This window comes from Cygnus olor, chromosome 2, assembly GCF_009769625.2.
Source record: "Cygnus olor isolate bCygOlo1 chromosome 2, bCygOlo1.pri.v2, whole genome shotgun sequence".
Lineage (NCBI taxonomy): Eukaryota > Metazoa > Chordata > Aves > Anseriformes > Anatidae > Cygnus > Cygnus olor.
In genome coordinates, this window is record NC_049170.1 from 127100322 (window position 1) to 127127840 (window position 27519).

Here is a 27519-nt window from a genome sequence, read left to right on the forward strand (position 1 = left end):
CGCGGAGGGGCGGGGCGAGGGGCGCGTTGGCGGGCGAGCTCCAAGATGGCGGCGGAAGGCGCCGCGGAGGCCGGGAGCGGCCGCGCCTCGGGGGACATCGCGGCGCTGGTGGCGGCGGCGGAGTCGGTGGCGGCGGGCTGGGTGCTGGAACTGAGCTGCTGCTGCCTGTGCCGGCACTTCGCGGAGGGCCGCGCCGCCGAGTTCAGGCGGTGGAGGGCCGTGGCGCAAGGTGAGGGGGCTCCTTCCGTCCCTTCCCCGTCAGGACGGGGCTGTCGGTCCCCTCAGTGGGGGAGGGTGGCGGCTCTGAGGAGACTTGGGGAGCCTCCGAGCTGCTGGGTACTGAGGGAGGGCTCTGCTCGGCCTGACTCCATCACCTTGGTGCTGTGAAGCGTGCGGGTGTAGCGTGGTTTGTGTGCCATCCTCAGTTACAGAACCTGAGGCCTCAGGTGCTGGTGGCTCAGGGCTACTGAGAGGTTGAAGAGGGTTTAGTTTGGAGATGCAGCAGTTAGTGTAACTTAAATACACCGGGTTCCTGAGTTTATGTCCTGGCTTCTGGTAGAATGCTAGAAGGTTTTGAAGTACGTACAGTCTGTCAGACGCAGGTGGAACAAAGCCTAATGGCTAGATTCTGAATGGAAAGACATTTGAAATGAGGAACATTTAAGAGTGAGGATTGTTAACAGTTAGAACAAATTGTCTTGATCTCAGATTCGATGGATTTACAGTGATTTTATCTGTTGGGGGAAAAAAAAAATATGAAGATACTAGGTTAGATCTTCGGGGGATTTTTATTTTTTTTCTTGACCAAAGTAAACGGTCACAAAAATAGTCAATAAGTATGACTTATTTAAAAATTTGCAAAGAACTGAATACCATGGTATGCAGAATGAATAGTAAAGAGATTAATATGAAAAATAGCAAGGGGTAAGAAATCTGAAGATAAGGAAATACATCAAATGGGGGGCTGCTAGATTTCATTATTAATGGTGCTTCTCAGCCTTGGGACTGCGGCTCAGTAGGAGAACTGTTATGAAATTTCATGAAGACAGATGGGAAGCAGAGACAAGGAATATTGCAGACTGGAATATCTCTCAGGGAGAATGGGAAGACTTTAGGAGACTGTATTAGTAGAAACAATTTTTGCAATTAATATTTGTGCAGAATGCAAAGTTACGTAGAACTGGGAAGTAATAGAAAATCTGGAATGTGGGAGTTCATTAACAGAGTTGAGCATGCTGGTGCTGTAAGGTTATTAAGTCAAGAGTAAAATAATCGATGGAAAAAGCTAAGTGCACCTGTAAGACTGCATTAGAAAAGGCTTTTTGTTGTTGGGAATATAGAAGTATTAATCTTGCATACAACGGAAAGAGATCCTACTGAAATACTGGTTGGCTGTCAGCAGGGAGGTTGGTTCAAACTGAAGCAAGTGCAAAAATGTAGGATGGCTAAAGCAATAAAAGGATCTATTTTGTTAGGAGATAAATATTTTTTTATGTACAGCTCAGTACACTACCAAGTAAAAATAGCTTACCCGTCTAGGTCATCTGTGGTTCAAAGACAGCACGGCAAGGTTATGTGCCTTGCCTACCTTATCCTGCTTTGACGTGTCTTATTACTTAGCTTGTTTAGGTATCTACATGGCAAGGAACAGGATTTCTAGAATTTCTAATGAAAAGCTAATGAAATGAAGTATATTTGAGAGGCCATTGTGAGGGGAGCAATTTATATTCAATTTATATTCAGGGGCACTTCTAACAAATGAATTAACAAAGAAACAGATTCTAGGAGAGTTTACTAAGTCTGTTTCGATTTCTGTTTGTCTGCATTACTTGTGAATAGTTGGTGCTAAGGACCTGTTGTCCACTCCGTAAACACATCAAGGTTTCTTCTCCTGTGGAATAGCTCTAAAGAAATTTAGTGCGTGTAATCAAGACTGCTTTGTGATACAAACCAAAGCACAGGACGTTTTATTGAAAAACGCAGCCCTGCCCTGAATTAACACTCTAGTGGATGTGCACCCTAAAAGCACATGGAGGAGCGGAGAAAGCTAAATGATCTGAAGCCACTTGCCGAATTGACCTCCTTTTTCTGTTGCATTGCTCAGCTGCAGCCTTCGTCCTGCTTCAGAAACTTCCAAGCTCTGGCTCCATCTTCAGGGCATGGGGATAGTAACTATCTCTAGCAACGAACTCATTATCCAAGCTTTCTGAAGCTGAACTGCGTTGTCTGCTATGGGAGATGCATAAATTTGTGACTGTAATTAGTGGCACTTCGCTACTATTATAAGCAACGTTCTTTTTTTTTTTCACTTCCTATTTTAGCTAGAGCTCTTGCACCACCTGTCCTCACAGAAACAGAACTGAAAATGTGTTCTTCGAAGCCCAAATGACAATATCCTGCTTGATATTAGATTAGGTAATCTTTCAGGGTTTTTTTAATTAGTTTGTAATTGGATACTTATCCATTGTTCCCTAGGGGATGCTCATACACTACAAAGCAAGGAAGCCAAGTATGTGCGAGGAAACCAATGCGTGATGTGTCCTGGTTGTGTCAGTGCAAAACTGGGGGGTGGTGTGGGGGGCCCCCTGCTGCACAATTCTGGCTTTCTCTAGGCTGCCTCTGAAATGTCCTGAAGCAGGGTGCTCAGTGTGCAGCTGTCTTAGGTGAGCAGCTTGACAGGTTCTTTGCTTTTCATTTTGAATGCTTCCATGTAATGCTGTGAAGACGAATTCATACAGCACGTTAAAATGTGAAGTTCACAGTAATCAGCGTGATGGAAATAATCTCGCCACGGCTCCCTGTCTAAAATATACAGTAATCCTTGTGACCTTCCAACCCCGTGAGGAAGATTTCCCTTGTGGGTTTAGGTTTCTGCCTAAGCTCTGGTAGCTTTTACTGCCTTTGGTCTCCCAGTTGCCACAGCAACATTGTAAGCATTAGCAGTCTGCTTGGGGCTCTGCTGGGTGGGCACTCCACGGAAATGTTCTCTGGAGCAGATAGTTGTCGGTCTTTCCTGGTAAGCCGGTGAGCAAAACAAACTTTTATTTGTTTATGTAAAATACTGTGGTGTTCTTTTAAGTTTAAAAAAAAAACAAAACAAAACATAAGCCTGTGATGCATGTTGCCACTTCTAACCTACTGTTGTGAACTGCAAGAGGAATACCTTTTAGTGGTCAAGTGCTTAAATATGACTTGCGTTCTTAGAACAGGGAAGAACATTAACTGATAATCTGCTAAATTTCTAATTCATTAGGGATCTTATGAAGCATTTTTAGTCTGATAATGCAGTGTCTAGTATATTTCTAGCCACACTGTGGCACTGCTGGAGCAAGACTGACTTAACTTTTCCTCTTCTTTTCCAGCTGTTATTAATGGCTTCTCCAAAATAGCTACACATCAGAAAAAAATGGTGTACCTCTGTCAGCTTTTGATAAGAATTGCAGATGGAAAAAGACTTGGTAAATACTCTGATTTTTTTTTTTTTTTGCCACTTGCTGTTTAAGTAGATCTGAATGAACTTGCATAGATGTGTATTAAATATGCTTTCGCATTGCTTCTAATGTGTATATAAAATGGCTGAAATCTCTACGTTTGGACTGCTAGTGTTCCACATGCACCTGAGCTATATGCAGGACCAGCATTACCCTGTGATGATCTTATTGCACAGAGTTTGAATGCTTATATGCTGCTCAAATTGTGGGTCTTCCTGTCACAGCAGCATTGACAAAAGAAATATACTTGAGAAGATTGACTGGCCCTTAGTGAGCACTATCTACAAGTGTAAAGTGCAGAGGGGGCATTTCTTTCTACAAATGTAAATCTAGAAATTAAAGTGGGACAGACAGTAGGAGCAAGAATATGGATGGAAAGGTTGATGGCCTTTCTTTTTACAGAAGGTCATAAGACTTTCAGCTGGCAGCAGGTCTTTGGGATTTTTATTCATTGTTGTGTCTTCTGTTTGGCTGTAAGTTAGTCACAACTCACTGATTTGGCTGAGCTGCTTCTGTGCCCATGCACGACTTTTTGTAAGACTTTACTTCTGTGCTGCTTGATAAAACTTGATGAGATTTAAGAACTTTAAAAGCAGTCTTGCCAGCATAAGCATTGAAGGACAAAACTGTATTCTAGCCTAGCAGTGCCACAAAGGCTTATTTTTATAAAATTAAAAGCAGTTACTCTGCTTTAATTTAATGCCGCATCCTTGGAAGTGTTTAAGGCCTGTTTGGCTTGGAGCAACCTGGTCTGGTGGGAAGTGTCCCTGACCATGGCAGGGTGGTTGGAACTGTATGATCTTTAACGTCCCTTCCAACCCAAGCCATGTATTGATCAGATAGGGAAACTGTAGAGTGTTGAGGGGGGTGGTTATTTGGCTAGGCTGTGTTTTGGCCGGAAGTGGTCACTGAACCTGCTTGCTGGGAATTTTCCCAAACCTTGATATTAGCACAATGACATGGCTGCTTCTGCTTTTTCAGTGAACAGTCCTGTGTTACGCTGTTTGAATTACCCTCACTTTAACCTGTTCAAATATAACAAAGTTAAGACATGGTAATATAGAGAGATCAGGATTGTGTTGTGTTACAAAATCCAAAGCAGCAATACTAAATGTTTTGATAACTGATGCCAAGCTTATTGTAAAAGCATTATTAATACCATTCCCAATACATAATGCTAAACGTAGCACTATTGCAAGTAGCATTTTAGTTGAACAATAAGTAGAAGATGCATAATCTCTCTTAAAAATGCAACAGTATTGTTATTAGAAACATCAGGAAAAAAGAGGCTCTAAAAAGGAGAAGATTCCTTCAAGTCTCTTAAACACACCTGAAAAGGGAGACTAAAAATTATTTGAGGAGAAAGGATTTGTAATGATTTATAGTACATAGGACGTCATTGTGTATACATAATGAAATATACTTAGCTTCCTCCTTTAAGTTTTGTTTTAAATACCAATTTCTATTTTTTTTTCCCTAAGAATGCAATTTTGAAAAGGATCCAAGAATTTCACCTTTGGAATCTGCTCTGTCTTTTTGGACTTCACTTGAGAGGGAAGAAAGTAAACTTGATAAGCTTCATGAAGATATTCGTCGCTTGATTCAAATTCAGGTCTGTGTTATTTATTCAGAACACTTCAGGATGCTAGCTATTCATTCTGCTGAAACAGAGCTTGGGCTATGAACAATCTGAACTGAATTTTCCGAGTTTGTTCTGTTTTTAATTACAGTATAAACAAAGCTGTACGTGGGACCTTTCCCTATCTAGATTGGTTCCTGTTTGGCAGGTTTTGAAAGAATTTCAAACTGGGACAATTTAAAAAATATATATCAATTGAGATACCAATTTCAAAACATTTATATCTTGAGCTTTAAAATATAGCTTGAATAGCTTTAATTTCAGATGAGTGTTTTTGGCTTACAGCTAATTCTCTGTATTAGAAAACTTGATTTCAGTGAGAAACATAAAAACTAACCTGTTCCTGGTAATGATGGTGGTGGTTGTTTTTGTTTTTTTTTGAAAAACGTGTTTTTTTTTCAAATACTTTTACTCTTAAAATCTTGACCTGCTCTGAATTTCCTTAAAACTCTCCCGTTTTAACTTTCCTTAAAACTTTCCCATGATGAAACTGTTATATGATTAGAAACACTTTAATAACTCCATTTTGCTGTTCTTTCCTAACGTGTGGTACAAGGAAGTGTAGAGGTGCTGTTGAACTGGAGTTAAGACAGAACAGTTTGTATTCAGTCTTCTAAGTGTTTTTTTATTTGGAGATAGCTACAGAATGTCTGTGCTTAACAAGAAATAATTACCAGTTGTTTTGGGTTTGGTTTTTTGAATCATTGTCTGAAATATTACATGCATTATCACAAATGTGCTTCAGTGCAATATGGAATTGGATGTGTCCTCTTTTTAACTGTGTTTAATGTGATCACTTGACGTTTTTATTACTGTTGCAAAGGAGAGCACTCTATTTAGTTGCACATGAGGGAAATTTCACAACTGTTGGGACTGAAAATGTCCTTCAGGGGAAGATGGAAGCAATGGTAAGGGAGAGGAAAAAGGTAAGTAAGGGAAAATTTGCATCAGTGCATCAGATTTGCCTTTAAATCCCTGGTCTTCATGCAAGATGTTTAATGTTATTTCCGAACTAATTGTAATAACTCAATAATTGTTGGTCCTACTTCTAAATGTATAGACCTCAAGATTTTGAAAGTCTCACAAAATTACAGAAGTGTGACTTCCATTGTTGTTTTTTTGGTTTTTTTTGGTGGTGGTGGGTTTTTGTTTTTCAGGTGAAATGTATTTCAGCATGTCTTTTAAGTGTAACTATATTGATTGCAGGTTGTAGCGGTCCATATGGAAAAAGGATATTTTAAGGAGGCTGCTGAAGTTCTTGAAAGGCTGTTTGCAGACTCAGAATCAGATAAGGTAGTAATGTGCTCATTTTTTTTTTCTTGTTTTAGAGGAGAAGGGAACAGTTTCCCAAAGGTGCCAAACGCTCCCTCCATAGCTGTATCCTAATTACTCTAGGTGAAATCACTTTCACTTGTGGTAGCTCTCAGTGCAAAAGGATATTTGGAGAAAGGGAAATGATAGAAATAATGCATGATTTGGGGGAGTAAAATGATTGCTTTTAGCGGCATTCGTTCTTCACTGTGGGCAGCAGCGGTCTAAACTTAATCTCCTTTCCCACTTTGAATGAGAGATGAGGGGTTCTGGGAAGGTGATGCTGCAGTTTTCACAGTATAAACACACTGGTAAAGAAATGGTGGGTCCACTGCTCTAATTGGGCCGTTGACTTTTTCTGAGTCTTTGCAGTGTGCTCTATTTGTCTTCTCCATTGGTTAGTGTTCTACAGGTTGAAACATCAGAAGGAAGGAAGGGTGATTAACATCCATAACATAGAGTGGATGTTGTTCTCTGGACCAGATAACATCTGGCTCGGGCCCTTCCTGGTTTTATGGTCGTTGCTTCATGAAGATGCAAGTCTAAGTGCGTGTCTGTTCAAAATAATAGCTAATGCACATGCTTGAATTTGCTGAAAACCGTAAGTCCGCTTATAGTAATGACTTTAGCAACCTATAGACCATTGCAATAATGGGGACTGCTTATTGGAGGCTGAAAAATAGGGAGAAAAAAGAAGCAGATTGTTTATAGGCTTTTGACCTCTCTTTTGTATATAGGCTTTTGACCTCTCTTTTTGAATGACCTCTCTTTTGACCTCTCTTTTGCAGTGCTTGCGTAGGTCCTTCTTTACTTGTACTTCATTTGTCAGCTAAAAGATAGAAGTACTGACTATCCCCTGATTTTCCCCACCCCCATGATAGCTGTGTATGATAAACTAGAGGAACTTTTGCATTTTGTGGAGGCAAAATGTGATGCCTTGTAGTGTGCTACACCATTGAGGAAAACAGGATGAAGAAAAGAACAAAGGAAGGCAAGGACTGCAGGCGAAAAGAAGACAGACAAAAATGTGCCTGTTTGTTCCTCTGGTATATTAGAACATGTGTTCTACATAAATAGTAGCATGTATATAACATTATTCAGATAATTTTTTCAGAAGATTCAGCTGTTCAGAAAATGTAGGCTGAGGTAATAGTAGTATTCAAGTTGGTAAACAAGAGTGCAGCCTGTACACAAGTTAGATACTGGCTGTATTACTCTCTGCGTGATTCAGAGTGGTTGGTAGACAAACATAATGTTGTGATAATTATGAGTATTTCTGTGCCTTTAATGCTACTGTACTTACTAGTCCTTTTCCTGAACACTGTAGACCCCTTTCAGTGTCAGTCTGCAGAGGCAGTAAATGAGAAAAGAAACCTAGTAATGTGTGGCCCTTTCTGGGTGTACGTTTTGCTCCATTGACCACACTGCTTTCAACGTTATTCATAAATGGAAAGAAAGTGTGCATCTCTGGGAAGTTACACCTACTATTTTTTGAGCATGTAAACAAAGCGAACTCCTGGCGTTGCGCCTAGCTCACAGTAGAACCCTTTCAGAGTGTAGCGTGAATTTATTCAGAAGACTACATAACAATCTTTTTTAGCTTTGTATGTGTCCTATTTATCATAGGTGCTAAGATTACTGCAAGGTACATATATATATGACATATGAAGGTGTGCTTTTTTTAGCCTTTAAGGGTGAAGCTGGCAACCGTAATCAAAAGCAAGGATCCATATATTCCCCTTCTCCAAAGCTTCAATTATGATCTTTTGATAAGTAAAGTCAAGTCTTACATCGAACGTTTCATGAAAGAAAATGAAAAAAACTTCTTACTACAGGTATGTCAAACTTTTTTCGAAAACCTATTTCAAAAGAGATACATACTTTCAAGGAAACTGTTTACACTAGGCAGTGTACACTAGGTTACACTGCCTTAGATGAAAGGGAAGCTTTGTCTTTCTGTGGCTGATCTTATTAATTGGAAAAAAAAAAAAAAAAGGTTGAATATATGATTAGGAGAAAGTTAGGAATAAGATTCCAGAGGAAGAGGACCAGTTCTGATCTTAGAACTCCTTGAAAGATAACGTAACTATATTTCATGTTTATTTTGCCTTGTTTAAGTCTATAACATTTCTCATATTAAAAGTGAAAGATCAAGACCTGTTAATTTGTTTAAAAGCTTTAGGAATGTCGGAGGAGTTAGAGATTGAAAACTCTTACTTCTTTTTCCTGTAAATAAAAAAAGCTCCTTACAAACCATCTTGCTCAAAAGTGGTTTAAAATTGGCAAGAACAACATTCCTCCTGCAGTTCATCTTCAGGAGGATTGTGAAGAATTTCCCATATGTTTACTCACTATAAAAGAATATTGAGTCACTCAATTACAAAAACACAGACATCTAAAGGTAATAAGAGGTAAATTCTAAATAAACAAACTTGAAGTTCCTCTGGGGTTTTCATTTTATTACCAGAGAGACTAGAGAACCTCTCAAACGGATTCAGAGTATAATATGAGGAATACTTTTTAATGGTCTTACTCAGCTGCCGGTTCTCAAGTTTATTTTTCAAAGCAATTTATTTGAGTCTAAGAAGAGAGAGAGGTTTGGAGATGTCAAGAGAAGGCCCAAAACTCCATACTAGCTTTCCTGGGCCCTGTGTTGCATCCCTACTGCCTGTATGCACATCCTTCCTACTGTCTGCACCAAAGTTGCAATATTATTACTTCTGAAATCTTTTGATTTTAGCCTGAATTACTCCTGGATATAGAGGATAGCATGGTGTAAAGACTTCACTCTTTACTGTACAATGCAAATAACTGTGTCCCAGCAGTGTACGCTGTGTTCTCTGCAGAAAACCACCTTAGCTTTAACTGTTTGTCTCTCTTTCCGCTTGTGCTGTATGTGGAAATATAAAAAGGTCTGCATTGCTAGACTGTTCTCTAGGCTGCCTTTTCTAGCTTACTATCAAGTTTGGAATCTACAAGGTTGCAGCTCCTACTGTCAATGAAATTCTTGCACTTCAAGAAACTTCGAGGTAAACTAACCTAAGAACAATCTGCAGATACTTCAATGCCAAACAAAGACCAGCCAAATAGACTCACTCAGGGAATACTTTTAAATTTTTCTGTATAATAACTTAGTATTCTTTCAAAACAATTAGTTTTAGGGAGAAGTACAATTTGAAAGTTGCTGTTACATTTTAAAATGCATTATTAGGCAATTCTTTTTTTATTAAATCCTTTCTACTAATTATTTATATGGAAACATTCCCACTTCCACTCATGTTTTGGTACCATCAACGACTGTAAAGACAGAATTTTGAAAATTAACAGCTGAAAGATGTGGTAAGTTGGGTAGTTATGGAATTTCTGACAGTGAAATATATTCTTCTGGGAGTGGAAGTATTCTGTAACCAGAAAAAAACTTTCAGTATTTTCATGTTTGAATTAATGAAATAGAGAGAGACTGCTTTTATGTTATCTGGTTCTTACAAATGTTGAGAGATTGTGCAAGTTACTGTGAAGAACAAGTTAAGATTTCAAGAAGACTGAAAATTGGACAGATGGCAAAAAACTAACAGGAGGCAAAAGCAAGCCCTGAAAGAAGAAATGGATGAAAAATGGGAGCAACTGGCTAAGCAGAAAAAGAATTAATGTTGGGCCTGCAGTGAACTTGTCAACTCTGAATTGCTATGATTTTTAGTCATCTTTGAGATTGCTAAACAGATCTTCTTTTGGGTTGTATAGACAGTGTTAGATGGAAAGTGGTTGGCTCTGCTTAGTAATGATGGTGCACAGCTAGTTTTTATACTACTTGAGTGGTAAGTAGGCCTTAAGATAGTAGAGAAGAACGTTAGTGGCAGAATGGCATGAATGACATCATACAGGCTAAGTTGTTTTTTTTTTTAAGGTGTTATTATATCAAGTAGATAGGAACTTTGGGGAAAAGTACTAATCTCATAATACTCTAGAAATTTTATAGAGTAATGAACTATCCTTCTCTCCTTGGGAAGGGAGGAGGAATCATCTTGGTTTGTGGCTACAATAATTTAGGCAGGATAGGATGTTAAACTATTTTTTGTGAATACAGGAAAAGTTGTTTTGCAACCTTAAAGTTTGATTGGACATACCTTTGAAAGTGTTGTAAGTATTCTTGATCTTGCCGCGCTCTAAAGTCAGTGTAGCTAGATGAACTTGTGAGGACTGTCCGTTTTCAATTTGTACTCTAGTCTTAAAAAAGACTTTAGAGTACTTCAGTAGTATTTGCAGTCTTGATCTCTGCAATGTATTTCACACATCATCTGTATGTTCAGTTCATATAAATATTACTTGTGGCTTTGACTGAAATTTCTCTGAATTACTGGCTGGTAAAGATTTTGATGGATTTCAACCTACCTCATTACAATTGTTCTGAAACAAATTATTTTAATGATAATACCCTTTGAAGGGTCTGTGGAATAAGTACCATTAGTAGAGCTGATGCAGAGTACACTTACATAAATAGCAGCTTATACTAAGATTAATGTACTGGATGCTATAATTTTGAAGCATCAATTTCATTTCTCACAGGCAGCCATGGAGCAGGTAGAGTCTAAAGGACTAGAAGCAGTAGTGCTGCAGAACATAACTGTGAATGCCAATGAAGAGGAAGAAAATAATTTGGAAACAACACAAAGGTATGCATTTAACATTTTATTGCTGAGGGACTGTTGAGATATAACCCTGTCAGGCAGCTCATTGCCACTCAGCTGCTCGCTTACTCTCCCTGGGTGGGATGGGGCCGAGAATCGGAAAGGTAAAAGTGCAAGAACTCGTGGATTGAGATAAAGACAGTTCACTAAGCAAAGATAAAGCTGCACACACAAGCAAAGCAAACCAAGGAATCCATTCGCTGCTTCCCATTGGCAGGCAGGTAGGTGTTCAGCCACTTCCGGGAGAGCTGGGCTCAACACACACAACGGCTTTGTGGGAAGACAAACGCCATCACTCCCAACGCTCCCCCTCCCCCCTTCTTTACCCCAGTTTTTGTTGCTGAGCACAATGCCACATGGTGTGGGACATCCCTTTGGTCAGTCTGGGTCAACTGTCCTGGCTGTGTCCCCTCCCAGCATCTTGTGTACCTCCAGCTGGCAGGACAGCGTAAGAAACAAGAAAAAGTCCTTGTCTCTAAATGCTGCTCTGCAACAACTAAAAACATCTGTGTGTCAGCACCACTGTTTTCATCAAAAATACAAAGCACAACATTGTCTGAGCCTCTGCAAAGAAAATTAACTCTGTCCCAGCCAAAACCATGGCAGGAACATGTTTGGATAGTAACTTGAAACCTGTAGAATTAAGAGTAGGTAGAAGGAAGGACATTGTATTCCAAATCACTCTCTAACAGAAAGTGAACTACTAATTTATTCTCTATTTTTAAGTATTAGCCTTTCTGTAGTTGTTATTCTTGGCATTTACATCAAATAGCTTGGCATTAAGTTTAAATACTTGCTGAAGATGCATGATTTTCAGTTTAAACAGCTGTCAGTCTTGTATAACAATAAAAACATTGAAATGCTTCTTAGAAGTTTTCCTTTACACTTGATTGGGCTCGTTTTAGACTTTAATTTCAGGCTATAAGTCATCTGAAGAAGAGAGAGAATAAGGAAAGGGAATCAGTGTGTTACTTTTTTCTTTACAGCTAAACGCAGGATCTACTTGCTTAGTGATACTGCTATTATGATAAATAAATATGTAGCTTCATAGACAGAACATAGGGTATGACTCTGGCAATGTGAAACCTCAAAATAAATACATACTTTTAAAAGAAATGCTGGGGGAACTTGAAACATGGTTCCCTTTTTACCCCTTTGACTGTATTTTAAATAATGCTAATATTCTAGGTTTATCGCCATTTGCTTTTCCACTTGTTTTTGTGGTCTTTGGTCAGGATAGAGTTTGTTTTTCTGCAGTTTTATACCTACAATACTTAGCGTGATTTAGTTAAGAAAACTGACTGACGTAGAGTGTGCAAATAAATAAATAAAAAGTAAGGTAAGTAAAATAAATGCATCATGTCTTCAAATAAATGTGTGTAATGTTGTGGAAAAGTTTAAGGAATTCTGTAGTTCCATAATTTTGTAAATTTGTGGAAGCAATTACTTCACATGAACAAGTTCCACATTTTTCAAGGCTTTCAGTACTGGTTAATGGTAGCATTATGAGTAAGTGGATTGATGCAGTTAGTGTTTGTATGCCTCTGTTTCTGTAGAGAAATCTTGGGATTTTATTTAATGTAAATACTGTTGATTCACATCAATGGCAAGTTGCTGTCTAGGAAATAATTTTTATTTATTTTAAGATTTACAGAAGAGCAACCGAGTACTACAAATCAGTTACCTGAAGATGCAACAAAATCCATTATAAGGTAAAAATGATTTTTTGGGTGGCTTTTGGTCATACATGCTTCATGATTTTTTTTTTGTATTTTTACTTCAGTTCTGTATTTTTGCAGGCTTCGTTCAAAGAGGAAATGCAGAGCAAGTAATGTTCTTCAGAGTGAGTGTTAGCTTATTTTTTACACTTTCAAAATAAAGTCATGTTAGACATTGTTTTTCCACATGGGTTGGTGGTTTGATAACTGCTCTCCGATATGATTGGATTCCTATAAACATGATTATGGTGAGAAGAAAACTCCTGATTTGTTTCTGCATGTGTGGAGTGTTGCTGCATTTACAAAATGTTTTAAAGTTTCCTGGCAATTAATGTTGCAAAATCACTCAGTGTTTTCTGTTATGCTGTGTTTTTTGTTTGTTTGTTTTACTAGAGTTATGGTATTCTGTACAGAAGAAAGTTGCCAGAGTAGTAATAAGACTTGGCTCTTTTGGGCATCCAACCTAGATAACGTTGGGGTGAAGGAAGGAAAGAGACTGTCTGACTGAAAAAAACAAGTTGTGTAAAATGCAGGGGGTTAGGCTGTTCATGCATCATCCTGGTACTATTTTCTTAAAAGTGTGATTTTGTCACACTTATAAGTAGGTTCTGAAAATCATTAGCACCCTATTACCACAAAGAGATGATGTTATAGCCACACGTGGCTAGCTGCTGTCTGACATACCTACGTATCTACCCACAGTTATTTGTTGCTTCTGTTGTGCTTGGAAGGGTGAACTCTTAGGATAGCATGGTTACTTGCCTCAGTTAGAACCTCACACGTGTTCTATGGAAAAGATAGAACCTATATAAAAAGTATAATATTTCTGATCACTGGTTAATTTCCATTCTCTCTACCTAAACTGAGAGAGATGCATATAGTAAGAATATTTTTTCAAGTGTAAAATAAAAGTTTTTCATTGGTACGTAGCAATTTTTACTTAATTGCTTAAAATAACTCTTCTGTGAGCTCTGTCTCATACAAAATAGTCGCTTTCTTGCATAGGGTACTTAGTCCTTGGTCTAAGGTGAGATTATGTGTATACATGTATAAAAGTGTATTTATATATGAACACTGAAATTTTCCCACTCTGTCCAAGCATATCAAAACAGTACATTGTAGTCTCACATAATTGTTAGCGTGTAAAATAGAACTGTAGAATGGCTAGAATGTACTGCTTTAATGTTGACTCCTTATCGATCTGGATGTATGTTAATTGTTTTCTAGGTCTGAACAGCTTGCAAAATGTGGAAGAACTTGGAGATACTCGGACTTGTGGCCGAAGAAGACAGGTTTGTATTTGATTTCTATTCTAAGTAGAGATAAAATGAATCTGACCTGCAGTAGATTTTTTTTCCAGCTGTATTAGACTCAGCATTCAAAATTCTTGGGTTTAAGATTCTTTATGTTATTCAAGCTGTGCTATATAGCTCTTGGGACTGTTTAAGTTCTAATTTCTGTCTCAGGAAAAAATAGTATTTCTGATACTATCTCAAGTATTGTTGCTAATGCTCATGAGATTTGAATTTGTTCAAATATTACTATTGCTAAAGCTTAGCCTGAGTCTTTTTAGATGTTTTTGTGAAGTTGTAAATGTGCAAGTTTTTATTTAAAAATAAAAAATAAAAGTAGTAAAACTGTGGGTTAAAGAATTCAGTATGTCATTTGCCCATGAGACATCAAAGATTTCTCCAACTTGGAAGCTGAATAGAGATTTAATAACTTAATAATTCAAAACTTTGTTTATCTGAGGTAAAAACATATTTACTCGAGAAACCGTTTTGATTTTTATAAACAAAAAATAGTAGCTTTTTATAACACTACATTTCAAATAGTCATTTGAACTCTCTTCATGATTAAACCTACTCCATTATATTCAGCAATGGTATAATTCCTACAGGTGGAAAGTGCAGAAGTGTATTCCTTAATAAAAGTGAGTTTGAAGCTGATCTGATGTTAGGGACTAACTGTTACAAACTGATCTTGAATATACCTCATTTTCTTCATTTATGAGAAAATGATAAAGCACTTCTGAACAAAATTAATGTTAAATAAATTTATTCCTCTTAAGAGAATCTCTTTAGAAGTAATATAGAGTCTTTCTGTTGACGGTTTCTGCCATTAACTAAATGTGTTCATTTTGGTGCAGGCTGTTTCATTCTTCTGGTGTTCATTTTGATACTTAATTGTCATGTAATGCAGAAGGATGAACTGGCTTATGTGTTTTTTTTTCCAGACACTCCTCGAGGAGAGTTGTAATTATTCCTATCTTTTTAAGAATTTTTAGTGAAGTTGAAGAATTGGTTAAATCTTCATTTGTATTCTTTCCTCAAATTGATTGAGGTCCTAATGAGAGTCCTAATGTTGTTAAGATATGGTGATATATTGGAGGTTGAGCCCCTGGCGACATATAAACACACAGTTCTTTACTTTCTCACAAATCTTAGGAATATTTACATCACGGAGAGCCTCTTTTAGCAGTTGCAAATACAGTCAGTGGCCTAAAAAAAAAAAAAATCAGTGCTCACAGGATTTGCCTGTTGCATTCACAAGCATAGTAAATGTTTTTTTCTACTTCATACTTGGACAGATATCTTGTCAGCCAGTTGCTGACAGGCTTGCGCACTTCAGTCAGTCTTGCTTACAACATGAAGTTTGAAACTAATTGGACCACAATTGACACAGAATTAATGACAGCTTTATATTCACCTATCTATTTATTCAGGAAGTATGGATGGAGACAGCTACAAACACTGAGTTGAGACCTAGGGCTTGTGCACAGATCTCACTAGAAAAAGAAATGCTCTATGCTTAATTCTGTTATTATAAATTCAACCTTATTTGAAATGAAAATTTATGGGATGTATAGAAAGCTATAGAAAAGGGCATCTGATAGTAGTGAAAACTCTGAAAAAATTATAAAAGCTTGAAAGAAATTAAAACTTAATCTGAACATTTAGAAAACTATGCATTTGCTCTGTCTGATATTTATGCCATACTAGCAAGATCTCATAAATATTGCATAGAAAGCCATGATAATTGGCCTTTCAGACAATAAATCCACACCTCTACTTAATTATCTGGGTTATATAAGATAGTTCGCATTCATGAAGGAATGCTGTGAATGTCAGAGCTGTTGACTTCTAGAACTTCCTTTTCCATCCAGTCCCTCTTTCAATGTTGGCATTGTTTGCTCTTGTTTTGTAAATGGCATTTCACTGCAGTGGTTCAGTGCCCGTTTACAGCCTTTCATTGCTATGTTTTCAATTAACTGCGTACAGCAGTCTGGAGTGCTATTGAAAGGAAATGTATGTGATTTTCTGGTTCCTAAATTAAACTCTTATGGGATGCAAGCGTCACAGAGACATCAGGGAGCTGTTTGTACTCAACCTGTTCTCTGTATGTGTATGGTCAGTCCTTTGAGTTGTCTAAAATCAGTCTGACAATTTTCTTAAATGTCCGAAAAAATCTGAGTTTTCAGAATTTAGTCAAACTTGTATAGAAAAAATCCACATATTGGACCTTGAAGAAAATTTCAGAGCAAAGAGTCCCAGCATGCACAAGAGAAAGCAGATTGTTAGAACAAAACTGACTCTAAGGCATAACAAGATCTTTTGATAAGGGATGGTGCATTTACGCAGGCTGTCTGGCAAACTGAAGTTTGCTCTGCCAGTGTTCTGAGCTAGCCAAAGGTCAGACTGCTCTGGGCCAGGCACTGTGATTGTTAGCTCAAGCACAGTGCTGCTTTATGTCTGGTCTCTCAACCAGTCTTGGTAGCTTGTAACAGAGCAGTGCTGGAGTCCACACAACTGCCATCCCAGAGCACAGGCAGTTTGTTGGCATGTGTGGGGAGACAACTTACTAATCAATATAGTTCCTTGTGAAGAGGAAAAACGGGTCAGTCTCTGATTTACCTGTACAGCAGGCTGCTCATTTGTGTTAAAGTGAAGAAACTTGTCTGTAAAGAAAGCCTGCTGTAACCAATTTTAAAAGCAGAAAACCAAAAAAAGACTGTCAACAGCAAATGTAATTAATCACTACAACAAGTAACAACAGTTGTGATTGTCTCTGTGCTGGAAGTGTTTGAATTAACTGGTGCAGTAGGTCAAGCATAACTGTGGTACTTTTATAAAGATTTTACTTAGGAAAGTTTTCTGGCATGCTGTGAAATGAGATGATCTAGATGATTCCAATGGGATCTCTGGCCTTTTAATAATAGTTTTGGTTTGTTTAACACAACACTGTTCACTGCTGATGTTGCAAAAGATTTGTGGAACAGGAAGCGTTGGGTAAAGGAAGCATTTTTGATAAAGGGTAGACAATTTTAGGGAAGTGCTAGGTTTCTGTTTACAAAGACAGCTGAACTACTGCTACTCAATTCTTTCACTGGCTAGTCAGTGAGGCCTATATCAGTGATCGTAGCTTCTTGAAAAGGCACTGTTAATTACATTGTTAGAACAACTTTGAGACGTGAAGCTTGTTGGTATTCATGTACCTCAGCTTGAACTCTGTGTAGATTCCAAATTTTCACTTGTTGCAGAAGAACCAGAATACAACTTTGATCAGGCTGAATGTTATGTCATCCCCTTCCCCTGCAGTGACCCCTTCACCACGGCTGCTGTCACCTTCATCAGGACAAATTCAGGGGAGTGGGGGTGCAGCTAAAGAAAAAGCTATACAGGACAGCACTGGAACTGTCACCTGGTCATCCCCTGTGCACGAATTGTGGTTGTTCTTAGGGCAGAATCTTTTAAGGATTTGTAGATGGGTTCTTGGTCCTTAGGGAAGGAGACAATTTAAAATAAATAAAAAAAAAAATATCTCCTTGGATCAAGGACTTACCAGAGCATCCTTAGACACATGGACCTCTTGTGGCACTGACAATCACTGACTTACTCTGGGCAGCCCTGCCCAGCCACCTCTTGTTTACAAACAGGACGGGGATGCATTTTTCAGATGACAGGAGTCACAAGAGATTTACATTTCCACTAGGTAACATTATTTGCTGAGTGAAGTGATTTGTTCCCTCATAATTCACTGATTTCCTCTATAATAGTTCTAAGATTTGGCTTTATCAAGCTCAAATCTCTGTAAGTTGAGGCTATTCATTTACAGCTGTGCATTTCTGTTACTGATTCTTCATAGATGGGAAAGCTCAAATTGCAGAGAGCTCAGCCTGAATATCTTAGGTCTTCCTGCCTGATAGGCAGTACCACTTATCCATTTGATAGCTAGAAGTGATATATTATTTATGAGGAGGTCTTGTACATATTTTAGTATACTTCTCTCTTCATACCCCAAATGACACGTTGTAGTCACTAGACCTTCAGCTTGAGCCATCTACACCTCTTATTGTTCTTATGTCGTGTAAACATCTTTTTTCTTCATTTTTTTTTCCAATTAGCCCAGGGATTTTACTAGCACATCCTCCCTCCCGTAGTGCTTTAGAAGTTTGGTTACAAACTTACTGCTGTAAGCACATAAGCAAAGGATCAGTCCCCTATCATATAAGGAGTATGTGTGTGTGGTATTGGGAATACTCACAACTTGGCCAGATCCTTCTTATTTCCAATTTGTTAAAGGATGTTAGGAGCAGCTGCTTCCTCCAGCAGTTCCTGCCCACCTACAGGAGCCCAGCTCAGTGCACCTAGGGCTGTGGAGTGTCTGTACCGTGTGGCTGAGGGACATGACTGCGGCTTTCCCATTTGAAGGTTCAAACAGTAGAAGATCAAAAATACATCCCACTGAAAACGGGGTGCCTTAGGTCCTCAGGACTGCACACAAGCAAAGCAAAATCAGGAATTCATTCACTCCTTCCTGTCAGCAGGCAGATGTTTAGCTATTTCTAGGAAAGCAGAGCTCCATCATGTCTAACAGTTACTTAGGAAGACAACATCCCCATCCCTCTTCCTCCTTCTTTCCCCCAGCCTTTATTCCTGAGCATGATGTCGTAAGGTATGGAATATCCCTCTGGTCACTTTGAGTCACCTCTCCTGGCTGGGTCCCCTCCCATCTTCTTGCGCATTCCCCCAGTCTGCTCACTGGAGGGCAGCATGAGAAGCGGAAAAGCCCTTGACAGTGTAAGCGCTACTCAGCAACTACTAAAACGTTGGTGTGTTATTAATACTGTTTTTGTCACAAATCCAAAACATAGCACCATACCAGCAACTATGAAGAAAATTAACTCTATCCCAGTCAAAATCAGTACAGTTATACAACCCATTCTTCACCAAAATTGTCAGAAAAACAAGATACATTAAATAGGAACAGCAATTTTAATTTTTCAAATAATGAGGCTCTAGAAAGGACATGCTTTTAGAAATAATTCACTCCTTTGCTAATTAAATTGTGCTTACTGGTGAGACAATTAGTTGCAAATGCTTCTTAACTAGTGAGACCTGCAAAGGCCTATGATAAATTAACTATTTTGCTTCTACATGACTGAACATGACTAAATAATTGCAGTGCTTTTGGTCACTTGCATGTGTAAATTTGCTGCTATGAACAAAAACACTGACTTTTTTGTTATCGCAGTCCAATTCCAAAATAAGTAAAGCACAGGCACTGGTGAAATGCAAAAGAGAGCTTCTTGGCTATAGTTTTAGCAGTCATGTTCTCATGACATACACAAATACGCATGCACATTGTGTATATGTAGAAGTCCAGCAACTAGAATTAGATTTAGATTTTTAGTGTTGAAGGTGCTGGTACTCAATGCCAGCAAGAGCCCAGTGAAAACTGACCGTTTATATTTGTCATGACTTACTGTGGTCCATGAGACCATCAGGAGCAGCAGGATTCCTCCAGCGCAAGATGCAGAAATGAACACAGATAAGTTAAATGGAACACCTACAGAGCACAATTTTCTGTACTTCTCAGCTCAAGCTCATTAAAATTTTGAGCTAACATTTTTTCTGTAAGTGGAGTCTTTGCATTTCAGATTTTGGGGAATAAATCTGGACAGAACACATTATCAAACTCCAATTTGAAATAGAAATTGATCTTTACTTTTTAGGTACATTTTTCCTAAACAGTTGCTCCAAATAGGGATTCTGTTCTTTATTTGTATAGATGTGCAGTCAGTTTGTCTGAGGAGGTGTACTTACAGTGCATCGGTATGATTGCTTGTGTATTAAACAAAGAAGGATTTGAAGATGTAAAAGATCATATTCTGGCACAATAAGTTGTTTTAAAATAGTTTCTTTAAAGTTGTGAATTGCTATTCCAGAGTGAAATAATGGCTACATATGACTATATTAAAAATGCACTGGTTAAAAATAATGTAACACGTATAGGATCTTTAATCTTTTGTTACCTATGTACGTTTTCCTACAAAGCTGCAATATTAAAAAAAAAAGTGTTTTTTTAATCAAGTATTAGACTCCAGCTTTCTTTTTTTCTGTGTGTACTTTTAAAATTGTATTGAGATGCTTGTATTGAGAAACAACTAAGGAAGAACTGGTACGCTGGAGAACTAAACGTAAGGAAGTGCTTGCAGATGTATAACTGCAGGTAATTTTCTCTCCTTTTATGAGAGAAATGGCATCCCTTAGAGATCAAAAATCCCGTGAGTCGTGACAGTGAGACTTCAGTAGTAGGCTCAATAAATGAGCAAAAATAAGTATATAGGTATAGATACCCTGTTATCCGAGAGTATGGCTGATCTCACTTGCAAATCTGTGTGTATGATTTTGCTTCTATCAGCATTTTAACTGTTGGGATTTGTTTTTTCTCAGCACACTACAATTCCATTGTTGTTGGTGAATGGTGTCAAGATTCATAGTTCCCAAGTTAACGTGTCACAAAATGGTTCCTCTTTTGTGACACATGCTAGGATCAATCAAAGTCTGTCTTGGCTCAATTAGCTTATAAAGTAAAATTTTGGAAAGCACGTTTGGGTTGAAGCCAGACTTTGCATGCTGCCTTTCTGGTTTTCGGGTTTTTTTCGTCATGTAACTTGTGAAATTTGAAGCATGAGTTTTAGTTCTAAGTGATGCCTGCTACTGCGTTTTAACACTTGAGTCATAACCTTTCTTGTTCTATTTAGTGTCAAGTTATGTAGCTCAAAAGAAATCAAAATGACTCTACTGACAGCTAAAACATCTGTGTTGTGTAGTAATTAGACAGCTATATAAATACTTGCTTTTATATTTGCTACAAGCTTCGTTCTTACGTGAATATCTTTCTCTGTTCAAATATCCTATATTTTCTCTGTTCTTTCCCTAGCCATGGACTCTTGAAGAAGACAAGAAACTGAAATCAGGAGTAAGGGAGTTTGGAGTGGGCAATTGGGCTAAAATTCTGGTCCACGGTGACTTCAACAACCGAACTAGCGTCATGTTAAAAGACCGGTGGAGAACACTGTCCAAGATCAAATAATACTAATTTGGGTAACAGGAATCAACTCTTCTTGAGCTTTCCCTACATAAAGATCTAGTTCAGCTTTTCAGAATAACTTATTTGAGACTAATCCGAGTCTCCAGCAATGTTGCTGCCCTAAAACATGAAACAGATGTAATAATGACTTAAATATATAAAGCCTGGTCTTCTATCTACGTGAGAGAGGTGATTAATTTCTGCAATGTGAAAATGCTTACAGTGATTATGAAAGGTTAATTACATACACAGGAGTCTTAAGTAACTGGCAACGTATTAGCTTGATAGAGGCTTTTAATAAAGAGTCAAGTGTTCTGTAGTTTTTAAAGGGTTGTATCTGTAATCAGATGGAGCTCTTTATCATTTTAGTTTCTACTGTAGTCGTTCCAATCTGATTTCACCTCACTTTGAAATTTTGGTCAGACTTGTCATCTCTGTCAGTAAGTCATACCAAAAAATACGTATGTATTGTTATTGCTAATGTTTCTGGTTAAAAATATAGTGCCCCATGTAAGTTTATGTTTATAAATATTAAAGGTGCTCTGTATGAATCAGAGGGCACGCTGGGGTATTTTTTTTTTTTAAGAATTAAGCTTAAGTTCTAGGAGAAAGATTATTTTGAAATTATTTATGTTGCCATAATAGCAGTTACTATCTTGCAGAAGAGAATGGAAAAGATAGGGAAGTAACAGCACAATACTAGCTCTTAACTTCTCTTGACTATCTTGTGCTACCTACCCTGTCTTGAGAAGTGGCATTCTTCTGGACCAGCAGAAAAGGGGAAGCTCCTTTCCTGGAAAGCCAAAGCGGGACTCTGTTCTGGTACTGAGCACAGCCCATGAAACAGGTTTCATCTACACTTTGCAGTGCTAGCAGGCACAGATACCTTCTGATGGGTAGCTGCCTGCATCAGGGTGTCAGTTGGTTACTGTAATTGTCCTGCTCATAAGAGACTGTAAGAGACAGGTGGTGGTGCTACGCTGCCTCTCTTGCTTCAGATTGTATGGAAAAGAATTCCAGGACCTCAGAAAATACACAAACACACACTTTCCACTGTCATACCAGTGTGAATCTATAACTTACATATCACAGCATTCTTTTAAAAGTGGAATCTCTTAAATTCAGGTGTTTTCTGGGATGTTGTCCTTGGAGAAGTTTTTTATTTTTATTTTACAAGAACCTTTCAAGGAAAAGCATCCATCTAAACTGGTCATAATGAAATAAAATTCTCAGAGGTATTCTTTCTGGTTACAAAAGAAGAAATATATTCTTCAGGGCAGAAATGTTTATGAAGTATTCAGATCATCTCTGCACTTTCTGTCTTGGAGGCCTGTTTGCATTACGATTAAATGGTTAAGTATCATTAGAAAGGTTTGTGTCCTACTCTTGAATGTGGACAGGACCTCAGACAGATCACCTTCCTAATTCTTGCCAACAGATGCTCAGGTTTCTTTTTGCAGCTGTGGCACGCAATTGCCTGTAGGTTCCACAGAGATACTGCGTGCCTTAACAGTAAATTTCTCAACCTTAAGGCATCGTTTCTTTTTAGGACACATGGTGAATTTCAGAAGCTTGATAAAATACAGATTATGCACTTCAGCAAGGAATGTTAGAGCAGCTGTAAGCCAACGATTCAAAACAAAAACAAACATAGCAGGTGTGTGACAAGTGAGACCTGCAGTATGCAGTCTCTTCAATGGCTCTAACAATAATTCAACACAAATAATAGGTATCAAAACAAGGATTTGAGCTATGTGCGTAGCATCCTTGCCTATGTTCTAATATTGTAGGTTTCTGTGTTGATCAGTGTACATGAGCAAGTTTAACTACTAATAAGTGATTTTTTGGCTTTTAGCCAAGGCTTTAGTCGTGACTGCTTATTCCTAGATGCAAGATTAATTAATTTTTTTTTAGTTGCAGCAAGCTAATTACTGTAGCAAAATCCTAGTCAAGGCAGCTTAAATAAATTACCATTCATTAAGGAAATGGGTCTTTTCAAGATTGTTTGTTTCTTTGCAGAAGTCTTGTTTACATTTGTCTGCCGTAAAATTCACTTTGTATATTAGTGATATTTCTATGAGGGTGGCTGAACATGGAAACTGCAATGTAGACAAAAAATACTTACCCACTTGTAGTATAAACAGCTGTCTAGATGATATTGGGAAGGAACAAAGGATCTAAACTGAAGTCTGGTTTTAGCTCTCAAACTTTCATTTTTATTCACCCTTACAATTTAATGATGATAGTAACCATTCCCAGAGTTGAGAACATTTGGCTGGCTCACTACTGAGTAGGATCAGTGCCCGTGAACAGAACTATAGCCTGTAAAGAATGAGAACCTTAGAAAAAGAAACTACTATGGTTACAAACATTAGCTCTTTAATTACAAACAGAAACATAGGAATTTGCTTATAGCATTCTAATACAAAGATCAGTCTTAGCATTTTGTATTCAGGCAAAGAGATTTGCCCAAAATACTTCTTCCAAAAGTTTGACTCCTTTAAAGTTCATTTAGGCTCCACAAAATACAGCAGAAAGATGCAGGTTTCCTGGCATTGGTGTTAATTTTCTCATTTTTTGTTGTTGCTGTTTTAAAGGTCTTCTAAACTTTTACGTAAAAATAAAGCTATGCACAAGGGGACATGAACACTGTTCCAGTTGCCGAATCTTCTTCCAGGTTCCTTGGCACCGAGAGTTGCCAACTGCTTCCCAGCGTAAGATTTTACCTCTGAAATGTGATAAGTGAGAAATTAAAAATTAATGTGTTTACAAACAAAAAAAATGTATATTTCATGTTAGTAGGTTGTGTTCTATAATGTCATTGGAGAGAAGAGAAGATTAGATTTGCTTAACAATGTAATACTTTAATTAGCTCGTCTTAGTCTTAAAATGCTTTTGTTTATTATACTTGCAGGCATTCTAGAGCAAGTGCTATGTTCCTACATAGAGTACACAGGATAATGGGTTGAGTAAACGGTCGCATAGGTATTACATAGCATGCGTCTTAATAAGTGTATAGATATATGGAGATATGTATTAAATATATAGACTAAGTAAAAATGTTACAAATATTAAATGTCTTCTTTCAATACTAGCGTTCTAGAAACAAGATGTATAGTTCAAACCTGAAATCAGATTTGGATTATGGCAGAAAGCAGACTTTTTAAGTACCAGCGCCCATAGCTGTAAAAAGACTTCTTGCACTACAGAAGTTTCATTGTCCCTTTACAATAGTAAATAAAGCATTCACACTGAACCTTATATTGCAGTTATTTACCAATTTTATCTGGATGTAGTACTAGTGGTTAAAACATCAGTATTTAAAAATTTTGTAAAGTTTTACACAGCAATTTTTGTGAAAACTGGAATCTTCTGAGCTCTGCAAGTGATATGAGCTGTTTCAATTTTTTAGGTATAACAAACACAGCTTTTAATGAGATCTTAAGATATCTCAAGTTCTGTACTGGGTTTTGGTACAGAAGAGACAGGAAAAAAATAAAAGGTTGTCTCTACCCATCTGCATTATGGCCATCTCCAGAACAACGATGAGTGTCAGTGTTCATAGCTGGAGGCTGGCAAGCTACGCATACAGTATGACCTTCTCGCAGGTACTGCATCCATCGAGCATACGGCCGATTCTCCAAAGCACAGTAGTGTGAAAGTGATTCAGTTTTAAATTCCACACAGTAACTGCTCAGAAAGAAAGGGATTAAATTAGCTGTGATAGCTAAAGCACAAGCTAGATAGAAACTTTAAATGTACTTATGTATCATACAGGTGGTATTTGTGAAGTGCAGGTTAGACATCCTCATTGCTAAAAAAAAAAAAAAAGTCTGTTTCTGACCCTAACCTAAGTAATGGAATCTTTAAAACATTAAGCAAATTGTTTCTCACATTCCATGCCACAGTCCAGTGCTTTATGTATTATCTCACTTTCTGGTTGTGTTCTGTATTCTTAAATTATGTTGAAAAAGAGATCTTAATAACCCGTATTTTTTTCTCCTATGAATGCTAAAAGAGAAAATGGGAGAGAAGGTTTAAGAATACCTATAAGCTTTATTGTTCTGGGGAGAGCAGCATGGGACAAAGCATTATGAGCATTACAGAACCAGTGATAACCATCTCTACTGGTAACCAAGAGAGATTTTTATTGCTTTTCATGTCAATGTTAAAAACAAGCTCTTGAGACCGATTGCATCCAGCCTGTTTTGTTTGTTCAGAGATCTAAGTCTAATTTCTCAGGCTTACACTTATGGATATAGTGAGTTTGGATTTAGCCTTATTTACCATTTCCTTTCAAAAGCATCCATCCTCAAATTTGCCATGACCCCAATACCTAATTCAGGACAATTAACAAGTAACAAAAAACATCCAGAAAATGCAAATGAACTGCAGGAGAGAAAAACAGTACAAGCTGTAGCTTGTTGAATTATGGCAAATTTAATTATATTTTTCTTTGTAGCCAGCTATTTTTCTTTGTCTATGGAACAAGATGACCCACATGCATATATGATAAATAGATTACCCAGTTTCTTCTTTGTCTGAGGACCAGGCAGAAGATGCTGCTCGTCGTTTTCTTTCTTTACCATATTCAGAGGTAGTTATGAAAGCAGGGACTGAGGAAGAAAACAGTAAGGCAGCAAGACACAGCTGAGTCATATTTCAACTACTGTAACAGTGGGTAAATGAATCAGAGCTTGTGGATGGTGATGCTGTCTGGCTTTATTGAAAAAGTGATAAAGTGTTGGCAACATCAGGCTTCGACCTCCTTCCCTCCCTACTGCTAAATTCTCTCCATATTAAGAAGAAATATATCTAGTAATGACTACCATCTAGTCCATGAGGAAATAGGATGGGCTGGAACCCTACAATGACTGTTTCCTGTTTTGTACCAAATTTATGTTCTAACTTTGCACAGAGATAAATTGATACTTACTGCGGGGCTTAAGAAACTGAAGGAATGTGTACAGCTTAGTTGTTTACTTAACAGAAATGAATCAAGAATGAGCAGCAAATGACAGTAGAAAATACGGTTTTAAATTTTATTTTTAACCAAATAGCTGCAGATTGTTTTTTTTTCTGTGCATTCACTTCAGTGAAAACCATGAAGGCTCTGAGGGGGAGGTGTCCAGATAAAGCAAAGAGAGAATACCGTGTTCGTGTCCGCAGTCCTGTCCCTGGTGAGTCAGGTATTCCAGGCAGCCAGCCTTCTCCTCCAGAGGAGGACAAGGTTCCCCACCGTTTTTAGGTTCCTGTTGTATGTAGCGCCTACGTAGTCGTAGGTTGGGTTTGCACTGCTCTGCACAGCCACTCCAGTGACTCCACTCCCCGACAACGCATGGAAGAGCTGAAAAGCAGTATTGAAACATTACGAGTAAAAAGACTTCTGTTTTATCCTAAGTGCTCTCAAAAGCTTAAGTAATAAGACCATGCCTGTTTTCTTTTTTTTTTCTTTTTTACTTGCAATTTTGATTTTGTTTAGTCTCAAAGCAATGCGGGGCTGTTTGTAGGGTTGCATTTGTGTGTTTGTATAGATAGAGTTGTAGATATTTAAATGTACTAAATAAAGCGTTTAAAAGTGTAATCTCAAGGCCTTTTTTGCTCATTCCCAAATACAGAATAGTCCAGTGGATATTCGAATTTTAGTTCTCGTGGATCTCAAACTTCCTCTGAACTTGACCCAAATGTATTCCAAAACATTATGGGGAAACTGCCATTATTTTGAAAGTGAACTTTGAATCTTAAGAAACTGCAGTTCCCTTGTGCAGAGCATCAAGAGCACAGGTGCCGTACGCTTGTATCCTTGGTCTCTCCTAAACCTGCTTAATGATCAGAGGTATGGACAACTTCTTTCTTTATCTGTTAAACTGGCATGTATTAGGTGAGCTCACTGAAGTTTTCAGATGAAAAAAAGAAAAATGCTTTCTGTTGTATTCTGTAGTATTTCTCCTGCAACTGTTGAAACCTTTAGCCCACTTAATGGATTTTGGCACCTTTTTTGATTAATGAACATTCAAGTTCTTAAGAAAAAAAAATAATCATCACACCATGTAGAGAATGAGCCCCTTTTTCATGTTTGTCACTTTTCATTGCCTTTCCAGGAGAGGTATAAATGTCAGACTAAGCATCTGCTAGTTTTGATACTGTCTTGAATCTCAAAAATGTTCAGATCTACCCTATCTGTTACCCACTAGCCAATTCCTTCCTTACTGTATTCTCTGTAGTGCATCTACTAATAATGGCATGCTCTCTGTAGCTCTAATTTACATTAAGCATGGTAAGTATTTCTCCAGTCTAGA

General features: G+C 37.9%; 2 protein-coding genes across 3 annotated transcripts in view; one reads left to right on the plus strand and one right to left on the minus strand.

Moving 5' to 3' along the window:
* On the plus strand, positions 1–26804 carry TERF1 (telomeric repeat binding factor 1). 2 transcript variants are annotated; one of them, XM_040546016.1, is made up of 11 exons: positions 1–229; positions 3363–3458; positions 4973–5103; positions 6337–6423; positions 8127–8276; positions 11005–11111; positions 12773–12838; positions 12926–12969; positions 14072–14136; positions 21071–21269; positions 23818–26804. In XM_040546016.1, the coding sequence occupies exons 1-10, from the start codon at positions 46–48 to the stop codon at positions 21221–21223; spliced, it is 1083 nt and encodes a 360-aa protein (XP_040401950.1). In that variant the 5' UTR covers positions 1–45; the 3' UTR covers positions 21224–21269; positions 23818–26804. The 2 variants fall into 2 exon arrangements, with proteins under 2 accessions (XP_040401950.1, XP_040401949.1); XM_040546015.1 differs by having other exon boundaries at positions 21071–26804.
* SBSPON (somatomedin B and thrombospondin type 1 domain containing) overlaps positions 23578–27519 on the minus strand; it is a 9278-nt gene continuing 5336 nt past the window's right edge. The window contains exons 2-5 of the mRNA XM_040546017.1: positions 26373–26567; positions 25746–25836; positions 24734–24910; positions 23578–23948 (exon numbers count right to left, since the gene is read on the minus strand). Coding sequence (XP_040401951.1) covers positions 23831–23948; positions 24734–24910; positions 25746–25836; positions 26373–26567 — 581 coding nt within the window. The 3' untranslated portion in view covers positions 23578–23830. The remainder of the gene's footprint in view (positions 23949–24733; positions 24911–25745; positions 25837–26372; positions 26568–27519) is intronic.